Below are 22916 nucleotides of genomic sequence, written 5' to 3'. Positions count from 1 at the left end.
CCATCTTTGACGAGCCATGTGGCAACTTGCCTGCCTCCTTCACTTCTCCTAAAGACCAAGGACTTTGACTGATCCTGAAACCCTCCAGAGGGCTAGCCTGGACATTATATTGATGATCTTATTCTGAATTTAGAGGAAGTAGCAAGAGAGAGGAGTTATTTGATACTTAAATGTGACTACCAAGGAGGGACTAGTTGGTGAGGAAGAAATGATTGAAACTTTGGAAGGCAATGGTCATAACATTGATTATACTAGTGATAATGCCATGATCACTCAAGTTTACTTGAATTTCAGTGAGTTTCAGAATAAGATAGATATAGTTCCATGGCCTAAGACCAAAAGAGAGAAATCAGCTAAAGAGATTGGTTAAGGGCTCAAAAAATTAAGTCCTGATATGAAAATCAAAGACATTTATTGAAAAAGCGTGTGATGAGATTTCAAGGCTGTTCTTTATGAGCTCAAACATGTAAAAAAAGGAGGGAAAAGTAGGACAAAGAAATGAGGATGAATAAAAAATAATAGAAAATATCTAAGAATAATAAATGAATATCAAGGAGACCATTATTACTTCTGGCTTCTGATAAATGTTATAGGTGATAGTCAACTGAGAGTAAAACAGAATAAAAAAACTATGCATCAGTAAGAATAACTAGCACTTTTATGGCCTTTTTAGGTTTATAAATATAAATATAAATAAATATAACACTTTAAATGTGTTAACCTCTTGTTTTTCTCAACGACCCATAGGTGCTATTATTATTATTGTTTTCAAATGAGAAAACTGAAGCCAAGAGAAATTAAAGGACTTTCTCAGAGCAAATTAAGTGTTTTCTTGACTCTTAAGCCTCTCACTGCATCTACTACCTATATCTTTAATAAATATCATCGCAAAATTTTGAATAAAATCATAGTAAAGAGACTACAGCAATATACTCATCAGGTTTCATTGCCATCAACTTGATCATAGTGATAATTCACCATACCAGGGTCACTTAAACATTAGGAAAACTATATACAAGTTGTATAAATGATAAGAGGGTTATTTCTCTCCCTTCTTCCCACCCCCCCATGCCCTCCAAATATGGTTTGGAGCAAAAGGACAATAAAAAAAAATCCAAAGCTTTATGAAGTGGATTTTGCCATAAATCAGTGGCTACTTTTCTCCTAGGGAAAGAAGACTGAAATATCCTACAAACTGTTTTCTGTGCTGTTGAATGGAAGGAATTGAATAGTTCTGTGAGGGGAAGAATAATTGCAATCATTAGTAATCTCTAAAGAATCCAGTCATGAGCTTTGATTCTTAAGGGTTTCATAAACTTGCTTCTCTATTAACCCTGTCTTATAAGCCCATGCTCTTTGTTAATATTCACTACAATTAATTTAACTTTCAAAGTTTAGCTTTTCAGTTTATACTAATTTCTTTGCTTTTGTTGACACAGGTATTTTTTTGAAGCAGTGATTTGGAAGTCTATTGCATTTAAATTCACACACACACACAAACTCTGCTTCTGTCTTGTGTTTTTCTAAATACTGAGTACTGCAAGAAAACATTTTACATGAATATTCATTTATAATATTATCTGTATGTAATATATAATTTGAGAATTTCTGTCTCTTGCTAAATTGTGCTAAACCCCCACCATTTAATTGAGATAATGTAATAAACCAGCTATTTGGAAAACTATCCAGGGTACATATATATTCAAAAAGTTTTCATAAAATTTAATCTTATCTCTACTACTTTGTACATAGTAGACAACTGAGAGATAAATGATTGTGTCCTTATATTGTTTCACAGTTGTTAGCAAAGCTAAGGACAATGTGGAAGTAATGATACTGGGGAAAGTTTAAAGAAAGAATAGAATTGCTTCAGGTGTATCACATGAATTCCACTGATAACCAAAAAGTGGAACTGAATATATATGTGTATGTGTATGTATATATGATATATACTTACAGATATCTTCTTAAATATACAATCACAATTATAAACCTATCCATACATACATGCATACAAATTATATTTATAAAAATATACACCCACATCCACATATCCAACTCTGCCATTTTTCTAGATTGTTACCATGGATATGTATATCATCATATATAGTTATTGTGTGTATCTATAAAAATTTATTGCTGTTAGTATAGTCATCTGCCTTAGGGAGAGTTAAGTGATTTCCCCGAGGTTACTTATAGCTGTTATGTGTTCCTTACTTTGTGGTAGACCTTTGTCCATGATATCAACTGAGATTATACATGTTTTCTACTCAAGTCTCCAATCCTGCATTCCCACCTCTTTCCCCTTTAAATTCACCTACTTATTATTAAGGTCATGTAGCATCCTAAAATTAGATTGTTTAATTTCTCAACCAATATGTAGGCCTCTGTTTTCATAAAGGGAGCTGAATATTAATGGCATCCTACAATACTGGTGATGAAAACTTCATTGTATCTTCTGAGTCATTTATTCAAGATAATGGGGAAGGGGGAGATCATGATGAATTAAATAGTAAGGTGAAGATTTAAGGAACTTATTTTAGTTACACTGCAACAATATCCTTTTCTCTTCAACATAAGTTCTGATCATTATAACCAAAATAATTAATTACTTTCTCTCCCTCTTATGTTAAGGCATGGTGAAAAGGCCAAAAAGATCAGAGAAGCAAAAAGGAGAAGCCTAGTGAATGGACACTAACCTACTTTGTAATTAAATCACATTAGCTTCATTTCAATAGTATTTTGACTGTAGACTGGAAAAGCGAGGGTAGTTCCTGGCTTGGGAATGCCAGGCATAGAGTTAAACCTTGCCTTTTTGGGGAGAGATACTGAAGAAAGAGAGCTGCTTCTTGAATCAGACAGCTTGAGGTGCAATCCTGGGCTATGCTACCAGGTGACTTTGGGCAAGCTCCTAGACTCAGTTTTTTCCTTTGTAAAATGAGGGGGTAAATGATTTTTAAGGCCCCTTCTAGGGCCAACTATGATCCTATGAATCTGTTTTTTCAAAGTATGAGATCTCTGTATTACCGCTTATGTTCTTGATCCCAGTTTTACTCCAAGTTCTTCCAGTTTCTTGCTCTGTTATTTTATTTCCCTTTTTAGTTTACTTTTTTTTCCTCCTTTGTTGATTATATTCTCTTTCTTCTGTGCTGACTTTTTCACTTCTAAACAGAAATGCCAATATGATGACAATAATATTAATATTTATATAGTAATTTAAAAGTTTGTTCCCCCCCCAAAAAAAAAAAAAAGCTTTATATGTCATTTGAGCCTCACAAAAATCCTGTGAGGTAGCTACTATAGGCATTATTATCTCCGTTTTATGGATGGAGAAACTGAGGCTCAGAGCAGTTTAATGACTTGCCCATGGTCATTTTAGCTAATAAGTGTCAAAGGTAGGATTTGAACCCAGGTCTATCTGACTCTCAAGTCCAGCACACTTGTCACTATATTACATTTGCTACAGGTAAGTGTCCTTTTTTCTTTTAAAGATAAAAGCAAATTTCCCTCTATCCTGATTATCCTATGAGCCACTATTTCACAGTTTCTTCTTTTTACTACAACTTCTTGCAAAAGTGTTTCATACTCATTTTAACGAGTATTTATTAAGTACCGACTGTTGCACTAGGCACTGTTTTCTATCTTCAGACGAGGAGCAAATGGAACTCATTCTATTTCAATCCTTATATCAGTTTCTTCTTCTAAGAATTAATTCTGTTCCTCTCTTCCTCAAGAATGTCTTTTAATGGTCTTTGGAATTCTTGTTGAAGTAGGAAGAGAATATTAGGGGAGAAGACAGTAAACTCTTAATTGAGTTTTAGGTGATTAGTTCCTCAGATTGGAGAACTTTTGATTTTTATACTTTTATGTCTTCTCTGCTCTGTGATTTATGTGAGAAATTATCTATCTACACCAACTGCATAAAATTCTTCAATATGAGATACTGGACTTTAGAAGTTGTATTTCTTAGATCTAGAATCATGACAATAGTGATGGTCTTAAATTGAATCAGTTTTCTAAGATAAAATTTAGAGTGTTAAAGAAATTAAATTAAAGAAATCACATTTTGGAGATGAGGTGAACGAATGTACAGATAGTTTATTGACTTGCACAAAGTTATATTGGAAGTAAGTTGATTAAAATCTAGGTCTTTTTATTCCTAGTGCAATTTTTCTTTGCTTTTTTTTTTTTTTTTTAAATTAATAGCTTTTTATTTTCAAGTTATATGTATGGGTAATTTTACAGCATTGACAATTACCAAACCTTTTGTTCCAACTTTTCCTCTCCTTCCTCCTTCTCCCCTCTGATGGCAGGATGACCAGTAGATGTTAAATATATTAAAGTATAAATTAGATACACAATAAGTATACATGACCAAACTGTTATTTTGCTGTACAAAAATAATCGGACTCTGAAATATTGTACAATTAGCCTGTGAAGGAAATCCAAAATGCAGGCAGGCAAAAATAGAGGGATTGGGAATTCAATGTAATGGTTCTTAGTCATCTCCCAGAGTTCTTTCGCTGGGTGTAGCTGGTTCAGTTCATTACTGCTCCATTGGAACTGATTTGGTTCATCTCATTGCTGAGTTTGGCCAGGTCCATCAGAATTGATCATCATAAAGTATTGTTGTTGAAGTATATAATGATCTCCTGGCCTGCTCATTTCAAGTGCAATTTTTCTTAAAGAAATAATTCTGTTTGAAAGTCTCTGGAAGATTTTTAGTATCAATAATAAGTTCCTTTATTTTCATAATTGACTTTGTAAAGTATGGATCATTTTACTTCCAAAGAATAACTGTTATAGATGGGTGTGAGCTGCTTGAAAAATTTTGAGGGTTAATTTTCAGATTTAATATAGCCTTCATTTTAAGCATATAACTTTTATTAAACTTTTATCTAGAATTATCATTTCTAATGAAGTTTTATTATTATTTTATTGGGAGTATTGTATCTTAGGACTCTACTTGCATGTCATATCTTATTTTTTTCTTAAATATAACAACTTCAGCAGATATCCCACTGCAATAGGGCTTCCCAAATTATAGAGATGATACTGGTATTGTTTTAATAGGTCAGACTAGAGTTCTCTTCTGGCATTTTAGTCCATAGCTTACAAAAATGAATTTTTGCCTGTTGTGCTTTCTTGCTAATAATATATGCCAGCTTCTTTATCACTATAGAAAAAAAGTCTCTTCAAGATTGTAAATTGATATTGACTTAGTAGTACTATTTTTTCTGTGTAGATTGGGAACTATAAAGCCAGAATCATCACTGAAGGAGGTTTTAAGAAATGGTATACAATTAGTAACAGTGAGAGGATTATGGGTAAGAAATTTAGTTAGGGCAGTATGTTTGAAGGAATCATTTGATTTATTATGTTTTTAGTCTATTATTAAAGGACTTTACAAACTCTTGGGATAAGAACCTTAGGGTAGAAATAGTGAATATAGAACATAAACACTTGGTAAAGTTGGTCCAGCTACTATGCCCAAAGCATACTCTTTGGTATTGTGCACATACCCTTTGATATTGTATCCCATAGAGATCATAAACGAGGTAAAGGTATCCACATGTGCACAAAAATTTGTAACAGCCCTTTTTGTAGTGGCAAGAAACCAGAAACGAAGTGGATACTCATTAGTTGGAGAAAGGCTGAATAAGTTATGGCATATGAATGTTATGAAATATTACTGTTCTATAAGAAATGATCAGGAGGATGAATTAGAGAGGCCTGGAGAGACTTAGATGAACTGATGCTAAGTGAAATGAGCAGAACCAAGAGATCATTGTACACAGCAACAGGAATTCTGTGTGATGATCAAGTTTGATGGACGTGGCTCTTTTCAACAATGAGGTGATTCAGGCCAATTCTAATGACTTGTAATGGAGAGAGTCATCTGCATCGAAAGAGACGATTGTGCGGACTAAATGTAGATCACAACGTAGTATTTTCATCTTTTTCTTTTCTTCTTCTTCTTCTTTTTTTTTTTTTATCTGATTTTTCTTGTGCAGACATTTAACATATATATTAGATTGCTTGCTGTCTGGGGTAGTGGGGTGGGGGAGAAGGCAGTAAGAAAAATTTGGAACAAAGTTTTTCAAGGGTGAATGTTGAAAACTATCTTTGCATATGTTTTGAAAATAAAAAGCCATTATCAAAAAAAAAAGTCGATCTATCTACTAGTGCCATCTTCTTTAAGGTTTTCTTCCTTTTGCTTTGTATTTTTCTTGTGTATTCTAATTTCAATACGTTGTCTCCTCTATTAGAATATAAGGTCTTTGAGGCTAGGAGCAGTTTGTCTCCTGTAGTGTCTAGCATCCAGTAAGCACTGAATAAATTTTTGATGATTGATTATATCCACACATATCTTAATATAGCTACATATGTATAAATAAAATATATGGACATTATTTAAGTAAACATATTTGCATATGTATTTGGGTTTATATTTATATTGGCAATGAAATTTAAGTAAAATTTTAATTTATATATGATTAGCTAAATATAATTGTCAGGATAATAGGGTTCCTTTGCACACAGAATATCAGGTTGATCTCTGAACTATTCATTGATTTCATTGAGGAGGTTCTGTTGTAACATGGCGCTTGATGTAAGGAACACACAGTTATATATAAATATGTCAAGGATTTCACTATGCATGGAATCTATTTCATTTAAACCTCATACAAGCACATTTTTGGTGAGCATTTATTCTATTTTTTGCCTCATTTGATTGTAATGATCAGAAGGTCATGAATTATCCTACTGTGATTGCATTTTTTTAAAAAAAAATTATTTTATAGCTTCTTATTTACAAGTTATATGCATGGGTAATTTTACAGCATTGACGATTGCCAAACCTTTTGTTCCAATTTTTCCCTCTTTTCCCCCCATCCCCTCCCCCAGATGGCAAGTTGACCAATACATGTTAAATATGTTAAAGTGTAAATTAAATACAATATAAGTATACATGTCCAAACAGTTATTTTGCTGTACAAAAAGAATTGGACTTTGAAATATGTTGGAATCTTTACAAACTGCTTAACTTATTAGAGTTGATAGATTATTGATCTGAGCTTACAAGAAGATGTTTTGGGCCAGAACCTGAAACAAAGTACTAAGTAGAACTAATTGATACAATGCTTGTGTTCACACTTTACTCATTGGAGTTCACACGTTTGGGAAATTTCAGGGTTTAGTATGAGATAATCTGAATTCACACCTCCCTTGAAGCTCTTAAGGCCAGAGAGCACTATGGGAGAAAACCCATAATCCCATTCTCTCAGAAGAGTTCTATATAAGCCCAGTGAAGAGAAATTCATGGGAATATTTTCCACTTGCTGACTGGTGGCGGAAGGAGAGTTTTCAGAGGAAGAAGCTACGAGTCGAGAGTTCAGCGCAAGACTGAGAAGGCTCTCTCAGAGGCACAACCAGATTCATCTTCATCTCACACCACTGTGGTAGGTGTCTGGGCTCCTGCACTTCCCCCACTGAGACCAAGCTGGTCTGAAAGACTCACCAGAAAGCTAGCTGAGCCCCAAGTGAAGGAGACGAGATTCATTCCATCTTTGTGCTGGCTGGAGGCTGAAGAAAGCAAAGGATAATCTGCAAGAGCTCTTGGAACCAAGCAGAGAGATAGGCCTCAACTAACCAGGCTATTTTGGAAGGAGAAAATAAACGTTTGTATTTTTACCAGCTGGCTGCATTTGGGGTAATTATGGATCTGAACTGATACTAAGGCTGCCTTCAAGAAAACCTCCCCCGAGAAACCTGCTCTCTCTCCCAGAGAGAACTATTCTACTTATTTTAGAAGAAAAAGATCACCACAGAAATAGTATACAATTAGCCTGTGAAGGAAATCAAAAATGTAGGTGGACAAAAATAGAGGATTGGGAATTCTATGTAGTAATTCACAGTCATCTCCCAGAGTTCTTTTGCTGGGTGTAGCTGGTTCAGTTCATTACTGCTCTATTGGAACTGATTTGGTTCATCTCATTGTTGAAGAGAGCCATGTCCATCAGAATTGGTCATCATATAGTATTGTTGTTGAAGTGTATAATGATCTCCTGGTCCTGCTCGTTTCACTCAGCATCAGTTCATGTGAGTTTCTCCAGGCCTTTCTGAAATCATCCTGCTGGTCATTTCTTACAGAACAATAATATTCCATAATATTCACATACCACAATTTATTCAGCCATTCTCCAATTGATGGACATCCACTCAGTTTCCAGTTTTCTGGCCATTACAAAGAAGGCTGTCACGAACATTTTTGTACATACAGATCTTTTTCCCTTCTTTAAGATCTCTTTGGGATATAAACCCAGTAGAAATGCTGCTGGATCAAAGAGTATGCACACTTTGATAAACTTTTTGAGCATAGTCCCAAATCGCTCTCTAGAATGGCTGGATGTATTGTGATTGCATTTTTGAAAGAAGTTTTGGTGATTTTAAATGAATGGAACACTACCTGTTATAGGAGTCTTAACGGCTACATTTTCTTCCTCCAAATTAAATGTTTCTCATAATAAATAAGCATGATGGAGCCTCGCATATTTTATACTTTTGAATTGATTTTGTGACTCAATTGGTGTAGTCTGTTGGTGAAAATAACTAGTGAAAGAAGCCAGGTTTTTTTTTTTTTTTTTTTTGGTTTGTTTGTTTGCTGAGGCAATTGGGGTTAAGTGAGTTGCCCAGGTTCACACAACTAGGAAGTGTTAAGTGTCTGAGGCCAAATTTGAACTCAGGTCCTCCTGACTTCAGGGCTGGTGCTCTATCCACTGTGCCACCTAGCTGCCCCAGAAAGCTGTATTTTCATTCAGGATATGTCACATTCATAGAGATGAGAAATTGGGTTTGGATCATTCACTTTTGAAATTTTCTTGATTATAGTTTTTGGGTCACTTCAAGTTGCATGTGTCACATTTCCAGCAATGTTCTATGAACAAGAAGTGACCTAAGGAATAAAGTGAAAAAAGATTGCTTGTCCATTTAGAGGTATAATGGGCATTCAGTACTTTACTGGTATCAGCTTGTGTATCATGAAAAAACCCAGAGGAAAGAGTGGGTATCAGTAAAGAGTGATTTAGAGAGCATTTGGAATTAGAGGACCTAACTTTGAATTCTGCCCTTGCTACTTACTACCTTTGTGACCTTGGCAAGTAATTTTGTTCTCTGGGTGCTTCAGATTCTTCTTTTGTCCAATGAAATGATTGAGTTAGAATACTTCTCAAGTCCCTTTTAACTTTAAATTTATCATCTTATGATAGAAAGTAACATGGTGAAGTAGAACAAAATTAATTGGAACAATCCATGTATGTGTTTTTTGTTGTAAGTGTAACCCTTTCACTGAAGAAGTCTTGTTATAATGCTTATCTGTGAAATAGGACTAATGCTGGATTCTTAGAATAAGGAAGTTTGAATTACAGTTCTAACTTCAGAAACTATGACTGTTACTTTATCTTTTTGAATCTTTATATTTATATATTCATAAATATATATTTTTGGATATTTTTCTTTTGAAAAATTCTCATGTCTTTTAAAACATTGATGAGTCTAATACTAGTCATTTGAAATTCAACAAGAACAAAGCTATGATTGTGTTGGGAATAAAGAATATATTCTCTTTTCACATCTCTAGCCAGTCCTGCATATCACTGCAAAAGTGATCTTAAAATCAATAGATGTAGTTTGGTATAATTCCTGTTCAGAAATCTTAAGTGATTCTAACTTTTCAGCTTTGTTTTATTTTATTTTCTATATCTATCTATCTATCTATCTATCTATCTATCTATCTATCTATCTATCTATTCACATTTATCATGCTCCACAAGAAAAATCAGATCAAAAAGCAAAAAAATGAGAAATAAAACAAAATGGAAGCAAATAATGACAGGAGTGAAAGTACTATGTTGTGATCCACATTCAGTCCCCACAGTCCTCTCTCTGGGTGCAGATGGCTTTCTTCATCACAAGTTTATTGGAATTGGCCTGAATCATTGTTAAAAAGAGTCATGTCCATCAGAGTTGATCACATACTCTTGTTATTTCTATGTACAATGTTCTCTTGGTTCTACTTACTTCACTTAGCATCAGTTCATGTCAGTCTCTCTCTAGGCCTTTCTGAAATCATCCTGCTTATTGTTTCTTATAGAACAGTAATATACCATTATATTTATGTACTATAACTGATTCAGCCATTCCCTAACTCATGGCATTCACTCAATTTCCAGTTCCTTGGTATTAAAAAAAAAAGGCTATTGTAAACATTTTTGCACATGTGGATCCCTTTCCCTCCTTTAAGATCTCTTTGGGATACAGGATCCACTGCTGGATCAAAGGGTATGCATAGTTTGTTAGCTTTTTGGGCATAATTCCAAACCAGCTTTATTTTATATCAAACTTTTCTATGAACTATGTGCTTCAATCTTATTGTACTGTTCATTTCATAAACATGACTTTTTTTTTTTAAGGTCTCTGCCTTTATGTGTGTGTGTGTGCGTGTGCATGTGCATGTGCACACGCTGAGGCAATTGGGGTTAAGTGACTTGTTCAGGGTCTCATATCTAGGAAATATTAAGTGTCTGAGTTCACATTTGAACTCAGGTACTCCTGACTTCAGGGCCGGTACTCTAAAACCATGCCATCTAGCTGCTCCATCTCTTGGCCTTTTATTTGTATTGGTTCCTAGGTGTTTAGTCTTTTTCACATTTCTCCAAATTCTCTTTCCCGAGATCCATTCTTGTCTCTTAAGTTCCCAGATGTCCTTCAAAGTTTATTTGTCACCCTAATATCATTTCAATCATTAATTAATTTAATTAATGATCAACTATATCAATCAATAATTATTTAAAGATTTAATTATATAAATAACATAATAATTTAATTATAAGGGAATATTTGAGATAGACAAAATTACCTGAAGGCTATGGCATATTCCAGGTATGAGGTGATAGGGGACTGTACTAGAGTAATAGTAGAAGAGAGAAGAGAAGGTATATAGTAATTAATCCTTTTTTTTTTTTTTAACATGATCATCTGTTAGATTGTAATAATTATATCTTTTCCCTATTTGGGTTAAGATCAAGTTTATATTTTTAATGGTGGAGATTATCTTAACTAAATTTGTATCTCAAGCACCCACCAGAGTGATTTATGTGTACATAGTAAGTAGTCTATACAAATGTTAATAAATTCTTATTTTTTCAGTCCTATATAATTACTGTAGATTGAGCAGAGATGCAAAATTTATGCTAAACCATTTTTTCTTTATTCTCTTATATAGTTCTGTTTACTATAAATTCTAAATCAGCATACATAAATCTTCCTCTTGAGTCTTTCTGTAATTCCATTTCTAAAAAAAATTACTTTTTTTTTACTTTAAAGAAGTTTATGCGTCAGAAAAATTTTTTTTGAAGGGGGCAGTGTGTGTGTGTTAAAAGGATAGGTATGAAATCGATAAGTTCTTTCCAGAGTCTTAAAACTGAATAGTAAAGTATATGGATTTTAAAGTGTTGTGATACCAGCTCAGTGGTATTGTAAATTGTTTCATGATAGGTGAAATAAAGTGCTTGGCCTGGAGTCAGTAAGGTGTGGGTCCAGTTTCAACTATAACACTTGATAATGGAGAAGTCCTTTTATATAAATCTCTGAGTCCATTAGTTCAGGGTTATTGTGAAACTTCAATTAAATAATGCATACAAAATGCTTTGCAAACTTTTAAAACCACTGAGACATTTTTAAAAATTTAGACTTGCTTTTATTAAAAATTAAAATTTGGGAAATAGAACAGTAGCATGAAATTTCAGTAAGGATAGTAAAATCATCTTAGTTTGTGTAGTCTTCTAAATACAATCCAAACAGCCTTAAATAGAAGGGAGGAAGGAGAAAGCTTGAATTTTATCACAATAAATACTACAGAACGTGGCTACAACTGTAAGTAAAAATGCTTTAGCTTTTAGTCCCTGAAATTCAGAGAGAAAAATCCGTTAAATAAGTGAATAATAACTAAACTAATTACCTGATATATAAAACAGTATGAGTTGAATGCTGGGCATGAGGTGGAGAAGACCTGGATTCAAATTCAGCTTCTGTCATTTAATAGGTATGAGACTCTGAGACTTAAACTCTGTGTGTCTCTGTGTAAAATGAAGGTGTTGGATTCAATGGCCTTTAAGGATATTTCCAGCTCTAAATCTATAATTATATCTATATACACATGCAATCAGTCTATCAGTAGAAATAGATTGTGTCTGTTATGTATCACGAGTTGTGCCACTTATGTGGATACAAATAGAACCAAAAGATAGTTTTTGATCTTAAATGGACTTACATTGTAATGGAGGAGACCCTTGAGAGGTTTAAAGATATAACCTGGATCTTGATCCAAATAGGCAAAGATACAAATAGTCTAGTTTAGGGAATATCTAATGTAGGTAGATATATACAAAGCAAAATATATACAGAATTTAATAGGAAGTAATTAATAGCAGCAAGGCACTAGAAGTAAGAAAAGTTCAGGAAGAATTTCTGTAGAAAATGGGATTTTAGTTGGGACTCAGGAAGCTAGGGAAGATAGTAGTCTGAGTAGAGGAGGGAGAGTTCTAGGCATTGGGGACAGCCAGAGAAAGTCCCTGGTGCAAAGAGATGGAACAGCAGGGAGGTCAGTGTTACTTTATCCAAGAGGACTTGTAGGGAAGTAAGATATAAGAAGACTCAAATGGAAAGAATTAGGAAGGGTTTTGAATGCCAACAGAATGTATTCTAAATCTCATGGGAGACAGTAGGACACACAGGAATTGATTGAGAAGGAGAATGACAGAATTGGAATCGTGGGTTTGGACAATCACTTCAGTGACTGGATGGATGTGGACTGGAGTGAGGAAAGATTTGAGGCAGACAAACTTACCTGAAGGCTATGGCATATTCCCGGTATGAGGTGATAGGAGATTGTACTAGAGTAATAGTAGAGGAAAGAAGAGAAAATTCAAGAGACATTTTACAGATGAAATAAATAGGCTTAGTAGTAGATTGGATATGGGGGATGAGAGATAGTGAGAATGACTCTTAGATTTGTGAGCGTGAGGGACTGGGAGAATGGTGTTATATAATAGGGAAGAATAGGACAGAACCCTGAGGAACACGTCAGAGTTTGGGGGCATGATCTAGAAGAGGATGAAAGTATAGGTCACAGACAAGGTGAGTTAGAACTACTTACTCCAGGGACATGTGACCTCACTAATACTAAGAATGTGATCTTTGGTTGGAATGTAATATGTCTGAAAGAATGTACCTTACAGAGTGAAGAGAAAGTATGGGAGTGAGAGTAGCCTATGTAGTGTTATGTGCCTATGTTGCGGAGTGCTTCAGAGCTAGAAAGTGGCAGCTTTATGGCAGTGCACTACAGTTATCCCTTTTAAATCGTGCGATTGGGATAGATGGGTGGATGTAGGAATAGGGGAGAGTAGGGAGGAGCACAATGCCCCTGTGATCTGGAAATTCTTTGTCCCTTCATACCAGAAAAGTCTGAATTTTATCTTTGTTCTTTTTTTTTTTTAATGGGCTCTTTACAGTATCATATGGGTACTGATCACAGGGCTCTGTTGTCTGTTGGCCTTCACATGCTATCTGTGACTTATGCAAAACTCCCCCCAATTCTCATTTACTACCTTACATTGACCCATAATATATTGAAACTATGATGTAGAGTTATCAATAAAGGGGAACTTTTATTCTGAACTTTTTTTGTGTGTGTGAATTTGGGAAGGAAATAATGAGAACCTTAGAAGGAAGTGACCACTCTGTCTTTAAAACTCAGGCATAGTCTGAAATATATCCTGGGTTTTAAGGAGAGCAGATACCAAAAAAAAAAAAAAAAAATTAGGAAAATAATAAATAGGACGCTCTGATCTAATGTCTTTGGAGGAAGTCAGCTCGAGTTCTGGAAAGCTCCCAGGAAAGAAAATTTGAAAACCTAAAAAGAATTGTTTGATGAGAAGTAAAAAAAGGGAATTTAAGAAATGCATGTAGATACCAGGAATTCACCAACCAACTGATGTAATGGTCAAGCTTCATTATGAGTATTATGAGCTGTACTGGCTATCACATTTTAGGAACATTATTAAGAAACTTGGACAACATTCAGTGGAGGATTACTAGCAGTGGCAATTAGGATTGTGACATGAGATCATATCATGAGGATCTATTTTGAAACTGAAGAAGGGAGGCATAGTGTGGACATAATAGTTGACTGTTTTCAAATACTTGAAAGTCTTCCAGGTGAAAGAAATTAGACTTGTTCTGCTTGGCATCTGAGGGCAGAACTAGGAACTGGATAGAAAGTGAGAAAAGGCAAATTGACACTTGTTATAAGAACACATAAACTCTAACGATGGCAGCTTTTCCAAAGTAATGTGGATGGCTTTAGGAGATGATGGGTTCCTACTTTATGAAGGTGTTTAAACAAAAACATTGATGAATTCTTATGGAATATAAGGGGATTCTTAGTTATGTGGATTGGACTAGAGAACCATTCATCACTCATGAGATAATTGAGTTTGAAATAAACTGATGGGTTATCTGCCTCTTTAACGTGTACAATAACTGGAAAAAAGCAGCTCTCAGAAAAATTAAATTAGAACTTTGTTTAATAATATATGTGTATATTCTTGTGCAATATATACTTGTTTCAAACTTGTGTGTTAGGTCCCAGAGAAGTTGTGCTTAGCCATCTGTTTGATCCCTTGAAGATTTGTTATTTGCCTTTCTATATATAATTAACTTACAGCTTGACTACGTAATAAAAGCTGGTTGTGATCAAAGAGGAGAACCTATTTTCATAGTGATTTTAATTTCCCCTTTCACATATACTGAAATAGTTCTTAGTTCCTAACAATTCTTAATCCTAACATCCTCCCCTTTTTATTATTTTTTAAAGAATGAACTCATTTTAAAAACTGAGAACTTGCCTATTTAAAGACTCCAGGTGCAGGACTTTTTTTGTTTAAATGTTTTCTTTCTCCCTTTCCTCAACATCCCTCTCCCTTTTTGCAAGCTTCAGTCAAAGCTGTACTAATAAAGTTTTTTTTTTTTTAAAGGCTCTCTTATTCTAAGCATATCATGAATTTTTAAAAAATGTTTTTTTTCTATATATACATGTACATTCTTTTTTAATATCAGATTTTCTTATGAATCATATTGGGACAGAGAAATCAGAACAAAAAGGAAAACCATGAGAGAAAAAAAGAAAAAGAAGTGAATATAGTATGTGTTGATTTCTATCCAGTCTCTATATTTCTCTCCCTGGATGCAGATGACATCCACCCAAAGTTTTTTGGAATTGCCTTGGGTCACTGAACTGCTGAATCTTTCTGTTATTGTGTACAACGTATTTCTGGTTCACTTAGCATCAATTTATGTAAATTCTTCCAGACCTTTCTAAAATTAGCTTGTTAATACTTTTTTTATAGAACAATAATATCCTATTATTAACATATACCATAACTTAACTAAGCCATTCCCCAATTGATGGGCATCTATTAACTTTCCAGTTCTTTTCCATTTCAAAAACGGCTGCTACAAACATTTTGCACATGTGAGTCCTTTCCTTCCTTTATGATTTCCTTTTGATACAGACCTAGTAGTAGTCCTGATGGATCGAAGGGTATACACAGTTTTTATAGCCCTTTGGGCATAGTTTCAGATTGCTCTCCTGAGTAGTTGGATCATTTCACAACCATCTACAATGCATTAGTGTTCCAGTTTTCCCACATCCCCTCCAATATTTGTCATTATCTTTTCTTGTCATCTTATTAGCCAATCTGAGTGGTGTACAGTGGTACTATAGAGTTGTTTTAATTTGCACTTCTCTAATCAGTAGTAATTTAGAGCATTTTTTTTCATAATGTCATGCAATTTCTTATGATCAGTTCTTACATCTGTTAAATTGTATTAATATCTTTCCAGTTTAAAGATGCTATTATGCATATGTGGTATAAAACAAAGTGAACTCTTATGAAAAAAGCTTTAAAATTATACATTTTGAGGTAGTAAATTCAGATGATTGATAATTGTTTGTGTAATTGTTCAGATTCATATTTTATATAAACCTATTTTCTTAATGTTCTTAATAAGACTGCTTAATTCCACTCTGAAATTCAGAAACCCCAAAGTTGATTCTCTCATGACAAAAATGGATCTTGTCTTCATACCCATATAGTATTGCAATCTGATTTTTTTTTTTTTAATCGGGTAAAGCACTTCAGTGATTTGGCAGGATAAATTTCCCTTTTTGGCGGGATAAGTAAGGCAATTGGGTTAAGTGATTTGCCCTGGGTCACAGTGCTAATTAAGTGTTAAATGTCTCTGAGGTTGGATTTGAATTTAAGTCCTCCTGATTCTGGTGCTCTATTCACTGTATCATTTAGCTGCTCCCCAGGATAAATTTTCTTTAAAAAGATATTTATTATTTCCTAAATACTTTTCATCTATTTAAAAAAATGGGAGTGAGCATATTGGTTCTTTAAAAAGATATTTATTATTTCCTAAATACTTTTCATCTATTTAAAAAAATGGAAGTGAGCATATTGGTACTTTCTAACTACAAGTGTAAGAGTAGCTGCTGTTAGGGAGCTATGGAGATAGATAGTAATTAGCACCATGGGAATGTACTGTGTATCTCCTGGGCAGAAAAGAAAAAAGAGAGAATTTACTCATGTTCCCTGATTTTCCTTTTTTTTTTTTTTTTTTTAAAGGTCAAGGTGACCGAATACCTCTATATCTTGACTTTTAAAACAACAACAAAAAAGTAATTTGAAAAGACAAGAACCATGAAAGTAGTTAAGGCAGAAATGTTTTTTATTTGTTTTGCATTGTACTATTAGTATTGACACACACTTTTTGAAGCACTCTAGATATATGGCATCATATTAGATCTTTAGTTTTATAAGTATGGAGCAGTGTTCTTCAAGGATCTAAGATATCATTGGAGTACTTGTTTCCACTGAGGCATACTGATACCTCTCTGTTCCTTACTAAATAATCATCATGAATGGTTATGGGTTAAAATAAAATTTTAATTTATTGCCAAACTTTTGAAGGTCTGCTTCTCTCTGTTTTATCAAGGCTACTCCCTATATGTTAGAAAATCTATTATTGGTTCCATTCTTGTTCTGTTTGGCGCGCTATTCTAGAACTTGACCTCTGTTGATAGAGCATTCAAGTGCCCAAGTCCACGAAAGTGGTTTAATAGTACAATTTGGCGAGTACTATTTGAGAGTAATTTTAACTTGATTCATTTTTATAGAAGAAATTAAAAACAAAAAACCCCTAAAACTCAACTTTCACTTAAAGAGAATCACTTCTGCTCATAGGAGAGAAATAAGTTTTGTTAGGAAGAACAACCCATTTTTATTTCTATCTCCCTACACTTTTTTTAAAAATGAGATTTAATTTGACTTCTTATTTGATTTTATGATAAATTTCTTTTTTTCCAGACCATTCTACTTCAAGTGGTACATCATCATTCAAGCCCAGCCGCTCACTAGTCACAATTCCCACTGCCCATGTGATGCCGTCTCATTCCAGTTCTTCAATTTCTAAACATAGGGAAGCACTGACACCTGATGGATCAAAATGGAGTACAGGTTTTGTACGAACGATGGGAAACCGAAATCGAGGAGAACTGGACACTTCACTTGACATGAAGGACATGCGACCTATCCGAAAATGGTCTTCTTTGTCCAAACTTAACCTCCCAGATAACTGTAGTCAAGATGGCAGTGTTCGATCCGAGGAATCCAGGAGTAGTTTCGATAAATCAGAGAGAGAGAGAGTTTTACTAGCACAACTAAGGGCAAATGGTCCCAGCTGCTTACATGATAGTATGGAGATGCTTCAACTAGAGGACAAGGAAATGAATAAAATACGGTCTTCAACTCTTGACTGTAAATATAAATTTGAGAGCTGTAGCAAAGAAGACTTGGGAATCTCTCCTGCTCATAGGAGACATGCCTTAGATAAGACATACAGTGCCTTACCTGAAAGCAAGTCCTCTATAACAAATTCAGAGCCTTATGAACAAAAATATCTAATGCTGGGCCAGCAGGCTGTGGGTGGAATTCCTATTCAGCCCTCTGTTAGAACTCAAATGTGGCTTACGGATCAATTACACGCAAATCCTCCAGATTGTAGGTCTCTTGATGAAGCTTTTACCATAGCTCCTTGGCAGCAGCAGCAGCTTGAAGAATTCAGACAAGGCAGTGAACCACCTATGCAGGTAAGCCTGAAAACCTAGTGTTTGCTTCCCTCAAGTGGATGCTATGTGTTATAACAACAGAGCCTTTATTGAATGTTACTTTTTCTTTTAAACCACAGTCCTACTTTTCTAGTTATAGTGTTTTTTCTTAGCTGTTGAAAGATAAAGTTGTGTCCTGGAATTAAAGAAAATATTTTTAATTACATTTGAAAAACATCTATAATTTCTGGGGCATAAGTTATAGACTGAATTGTATTTGTTATTCTTTGTCTAAAAGGAATGACATTTTAGAATGTAATACATTTAATACATGTAATACATTTTAGAAATAGTTTCTAAAAGTTTTGATGCTTAAAGGATATTGTGATGGATCATTGTATTTGAGGGGTGGAAAAAAATCTCACATTATTTGGTTTAGCCTCTTGAATCTCACAGATGAGATCACTTGAAGCCCAAGTGACTTTGCCAAAGTTACACGAATGGCTGAGTTTTGATTTGAACTAAGTCTACTGACTCCAGATCCTGTGCTTTTTTCTATTATTATTCCCTCCTTTTAACTAGTCATTACCTACCCTCACTCCCAGCTTTTTTTGTCCCCTCACCTTCAATTATCTATTTTTAGAATGTGATTCAAACCCCTCTCCTCCTTTCCACTCACAGTCACTTTCTAATTTGTATCCTCATCACCTCTATTCTCAGTTATTGCAATTGTCTCCTATTTGGCTGCCCCTGCTTCTACTTTCTTCCTCTCCAAATTGTTTTCAACATAATTGAAAAAATGCTATTCTGAAGGCACTGGTCTGATTATGTTGTCACTTGTTGAAAGATTTTCTTTGGCTCTATATTGATATAATGTTAAAATTACAAACTTGCATTCTGTTATTTAAAACTGTCCATAATCAGCTCTGACCTACTTTTCTTGAACTGTTCTATATATGTCACTTTATTATCTAACCATAAAGTTAGCTCTTCCCTACAAATATTTTCTTTGAATAAAAGAAATTAAAAAAAAATTGCTGTTCAAATTTTTCCTCATCTCTGGCCTTTACAAAAAATTTCCTTCAACTTTAAACTCTGCCATTCCAATCCTCAATCTTCTCATTCCATTTCTTAAAATCCCTTCAAAGCTTAGCTATCTGCTATGGCTGTTCTCTCTTCCATATCCTTTCATCCCCACTTCCCCTATCATTAGTGTTCTTGCCATCTTATAAAATAATTTTGTATTATATCTTCTGAGTATATATTTTAATCCCTTTATAAGACTATATGCTTTTTTAGTTTTGTAGTCAGGAAAACTTACTTATATGAACTGAATTATATATGGTACATGATTGTAGAAACTTGGGCTTCAATAGATTGGCTAAAACAGGTTTAAGACTTGAATTTCAAGTGACATTTACAAAATGAACACTCAAAAAATAAATATTGTTTAATTTAAATATACTGAGGAATTATTGGAAAACTGCGTAAGGCAAGAATTTTATGTAGTAGATTGAATTTGGTTTATTCAGAGTAGAGTCCTCTCAGCACATTCCACCAGGAAACAAAGCTGAGCAGTTCGCCAAGATTACCATTTGTTGTCCCCAGAAATCTGAACGTTAAGGATCCTTGCTTCTTTGGGGAAAGATTCTGTGTTTCTGCACTTTGTTCTGACTGGAAGAGGCATTTTTATAATGGTGAAAAGTAAATCTTTCTAGTGAATAATATATTCCTTTTGTAAATAATATAATAAATATGTAATAATATAATATAATTATATTAAATAGGTATAATTTGATTAATTTGAATCTCTCTCTTCCTTAGTAAGTAGCTGACACATGGTCATAAATATTGATTTTTTATTATTAATTCATGGCATGATTGACCCACAATACACAATTGGTACATTTGTTGCATTTGATTTATTTTTGACATTATCTGAACATCAATTTTATAATCCTATGTGTCAAGAATATAATGGCAGGAAAGTGGTGCAGTGGATAAAGTGATGGATTTGGAGTTAGGAAGATTCATCTTCCTGAGTTCAAATTCAATTTTAGGTAAGTAACTATTTGTGTGACCTGGGGAAGTCACTTAAACTAACTGTTTACCTCTGTTTCTTCCTCTATTAAAACTGTTCTGGTATCTTTGCCAAGATACCCCCAAATGGGGGCATGAAAAGTTAGACGTGACTGAAAAATGACTAAATAATAACAAGAAAAAATAATAACTAATATATGTAACACTTACTATGTGCCAGGCACTGTACTAAGTTCTTTACAAATATTTGATTTTCACAACAACTCTGAAATGTAGATGCTATTATCTCCATTTTAAAGATGAAACTGAGGCAAATAGGATTTAAGTGATTTTCCCCAAGTCACACAGCTGATCAGTATCTGAAGCTGGATTTGAACTCTGGTCTTTCTGACTCCAGGCAGCATTTACTGTGCTCCTTAGGTGCCTCAAGGAACCTTTTAGGTAATAGATCCTATTGAAACATATGGAGCTCATATGGTCCAACCTTCTCCTTGTACAGATAAGGAGACAGAAGCACAGAGATGTAAAATGATTTAACTAGGGTCATAGATTCTAAATTAGGGGAAAACCTAGTTTCTCCAGACTCTAAATCCTCTTTCCTCTCTACTGTTATCATATACTGTATCTAGCATATATCTCTTTTAATTAATAACTATTAAATATAAGGTCAGTTTCCTCACTAATAATAAAAGCAATAAAGGGCAAAATTTCTATTCTCCATTAAGCTAAAGGATATTTCAATTTTTTTGGGGGGGGGCATTCTTTTTTTTTTTTTTTTTTTTTGAATGAAAATTTCATAGTTTTAAGAGTTTCTGACAAGGTCTTTTCCTCAGATGTCATTTTAAGCTTTGACCTTTTATGGTGATTTAGATGCTGTTCTGTTAAATCTTATGTTCCTTTTTTGTCTTTTAAAATATCTGCCTGGTTAAGTAGTTGATCAATAAATATTTTATTTTTCATGTAAGAAGGCTAAGTCAGGTGACCCAAGTTTTTAGAATTGGTATTTTCCTTGCAATCAGGACTATAGATCTAGAGCTTGATAATAAAATAGTCTGCTGGACTTTTTTTGTATACAGAATGTTTAGGAAAAGATTAAGGAATGCTTTGATAAGTGCCATTTGCAGCTTTTTAGTGTTCCAACCAGCTTTATAATAAGCTTAAACATGAATTAAGTTAGAGAAAGAATGTCATTAAAAAATAAAAAGTTAAAAAATCCCCTTAAAATGAAAGAATTAAATTGCTTCTAGATTTTAATCTGCCACTATTATCGTCATCTTCTTTATCTTGAGGTGATTGCTCAGATTTAACATTGGTCAGTGGCAAAGTTTGGTACTCTTGATAATTAACATTCAACTTTTCTGTCAAAATAACATGAAAAGGCATCTTATGAAAAAAAAGATTGATAGAGGGACAGTTAAATGGTATAGTGGATAGAACACCAGCCTTGGAGTCAGAAGGACTCGAGTTCAAATTTGGTCCCAGATATCGCTTAATAGCAATTGCATCAAACACCTACCCCTATTAATTAATTAAATTTAATTAAAAATAGAGAAATGAGATGACCAAACAGTAATGTTAACACCCAGGATTTCATTTTAAGTTTCAGTTTTGATCATCTTTAGCAACTATAATTTCCAAAGAGGGACCAGGCAGTTGTGTTCATGATTAGCTCATTGCATGGCTATTTAAAGAGTATACATTGGATAATAACAAACTCCTTATTTAAGCCCATTACAGTTCTCACTCTTATTGTTACCTTCCAAGAAGATTGACTGGTGTTTATTTAATAAGATATTTTTAACACAGGTTTTACCAGCTGTTAATCTATTGTTCTTTCCAGAGCCTATCTTACAAGTCAATTAATCCTGTTCTTTTAACTTTTGTATCCATAAGGGGCAGAACTCTTTTAATCTTCTTTGAAACACTACTTTCTCTTCAAACTTACTATTTGGTTCTCCCAATATGCCTCCAAATCCCAAATCCACTCTGTCCTTCATATTCCTCTAAGATCAAAGGGTTCCTTTAGGAGCTGAAAAATGTAACCATGAGTATAATCTTTTGTTCCTATAAAATGGATGGGTGAAAATTCTTTTTTGTGCCAAAGCTGCATGTCTCTGTTTTTCTCCCCTAGAATTTTCCATTGCTATAGACAATAGCAACTATGTTGAGAAAAATAAATGACTGACTGAAAAACTTATATATTCATTGAAACCAAAAATGCAAACATTTCACCTGCTTAAAATGATTCAGGTTTTTTTTTCATATTATGTAAAGAATTTGAAGAATTTTGTGCATGAATGAATAGATGATTTTTGTAGCTAACTCAGATTTTAATAGTTTTTCCTATTGCCAGTAAAGGGGGAAGATTTGTTTGTAGTTTGCTCTCTGGCTCGTTCCAGTATCCACTGTATCACATTCATTTCGTTTTTTTTTATATTTTGGTTGACTTTTTAAATGTGGATGTACCTCAATGCAGGTTGGAAAGCACAGTATTTCTGCAATGGAAAGGCATACCTTTGGTTTACAGTAATGGGTATGTATTTAGTAGAAAATTCAGGTTCCGTTGTTAGGGGAAAACAGTCCGATATTTTTGTAAAAGTCTGCCCTCTTGTGGCTGTAGATTGTAACAAAACCATAGGTCTTA

The 22916-nt window shown here is 34.0% G+C and overlaps 1 protein-coding gene across 5 annotated transcripts in view; it reads left to right on the top strand.

Annotated features, from left to right (window-relative positions):
• The window catches only part of CEP85L (centrosomal protein 85 like), a 236514-nt gene that overhangs the window by 127016 nt on the left and 86582 nt on the right, over positions 1–22916 (top strand). For all 5 annotated transcript variants that reach the window (XR_007953619.1, XM_051997622.1, XM_051997619.1 and 2 more), the window contains exon 3: positions 17493–18274. Coding sequence is in view for 4 of the 5 variants with exons in the window: in XM_051997622.1 (XP_051853582.1) it covers positions 17493–18274 (782 nt within the window). In the remaining variant the exon portion in view is untranslated. The remainder of the gene's footprint in view (positions 1–17492; positions 18275–22916) is intronic.

This window comes from Antechinus flavipes, chromosome 4 (assembly GCF_016432865.1).
Source record: "Antechinus flavipes isolate AdamAnt ecotype Samford, QLD, Australia chromosome 4, AdamAnt_v2, whole genome shotgun sequence".
Taxonomy (NCBI): Eukaryota; Metazoa; Chordata; class Mammalia; order Dasyuromorphia; family Dasyuridae; genus Antechinus; species Antechinus flavipes.
The sequence above is the reverse complement of the archived record's forward strand: the minus strand, read 5'-3'. Positions and strand labels throughout refer to the sequence as shown.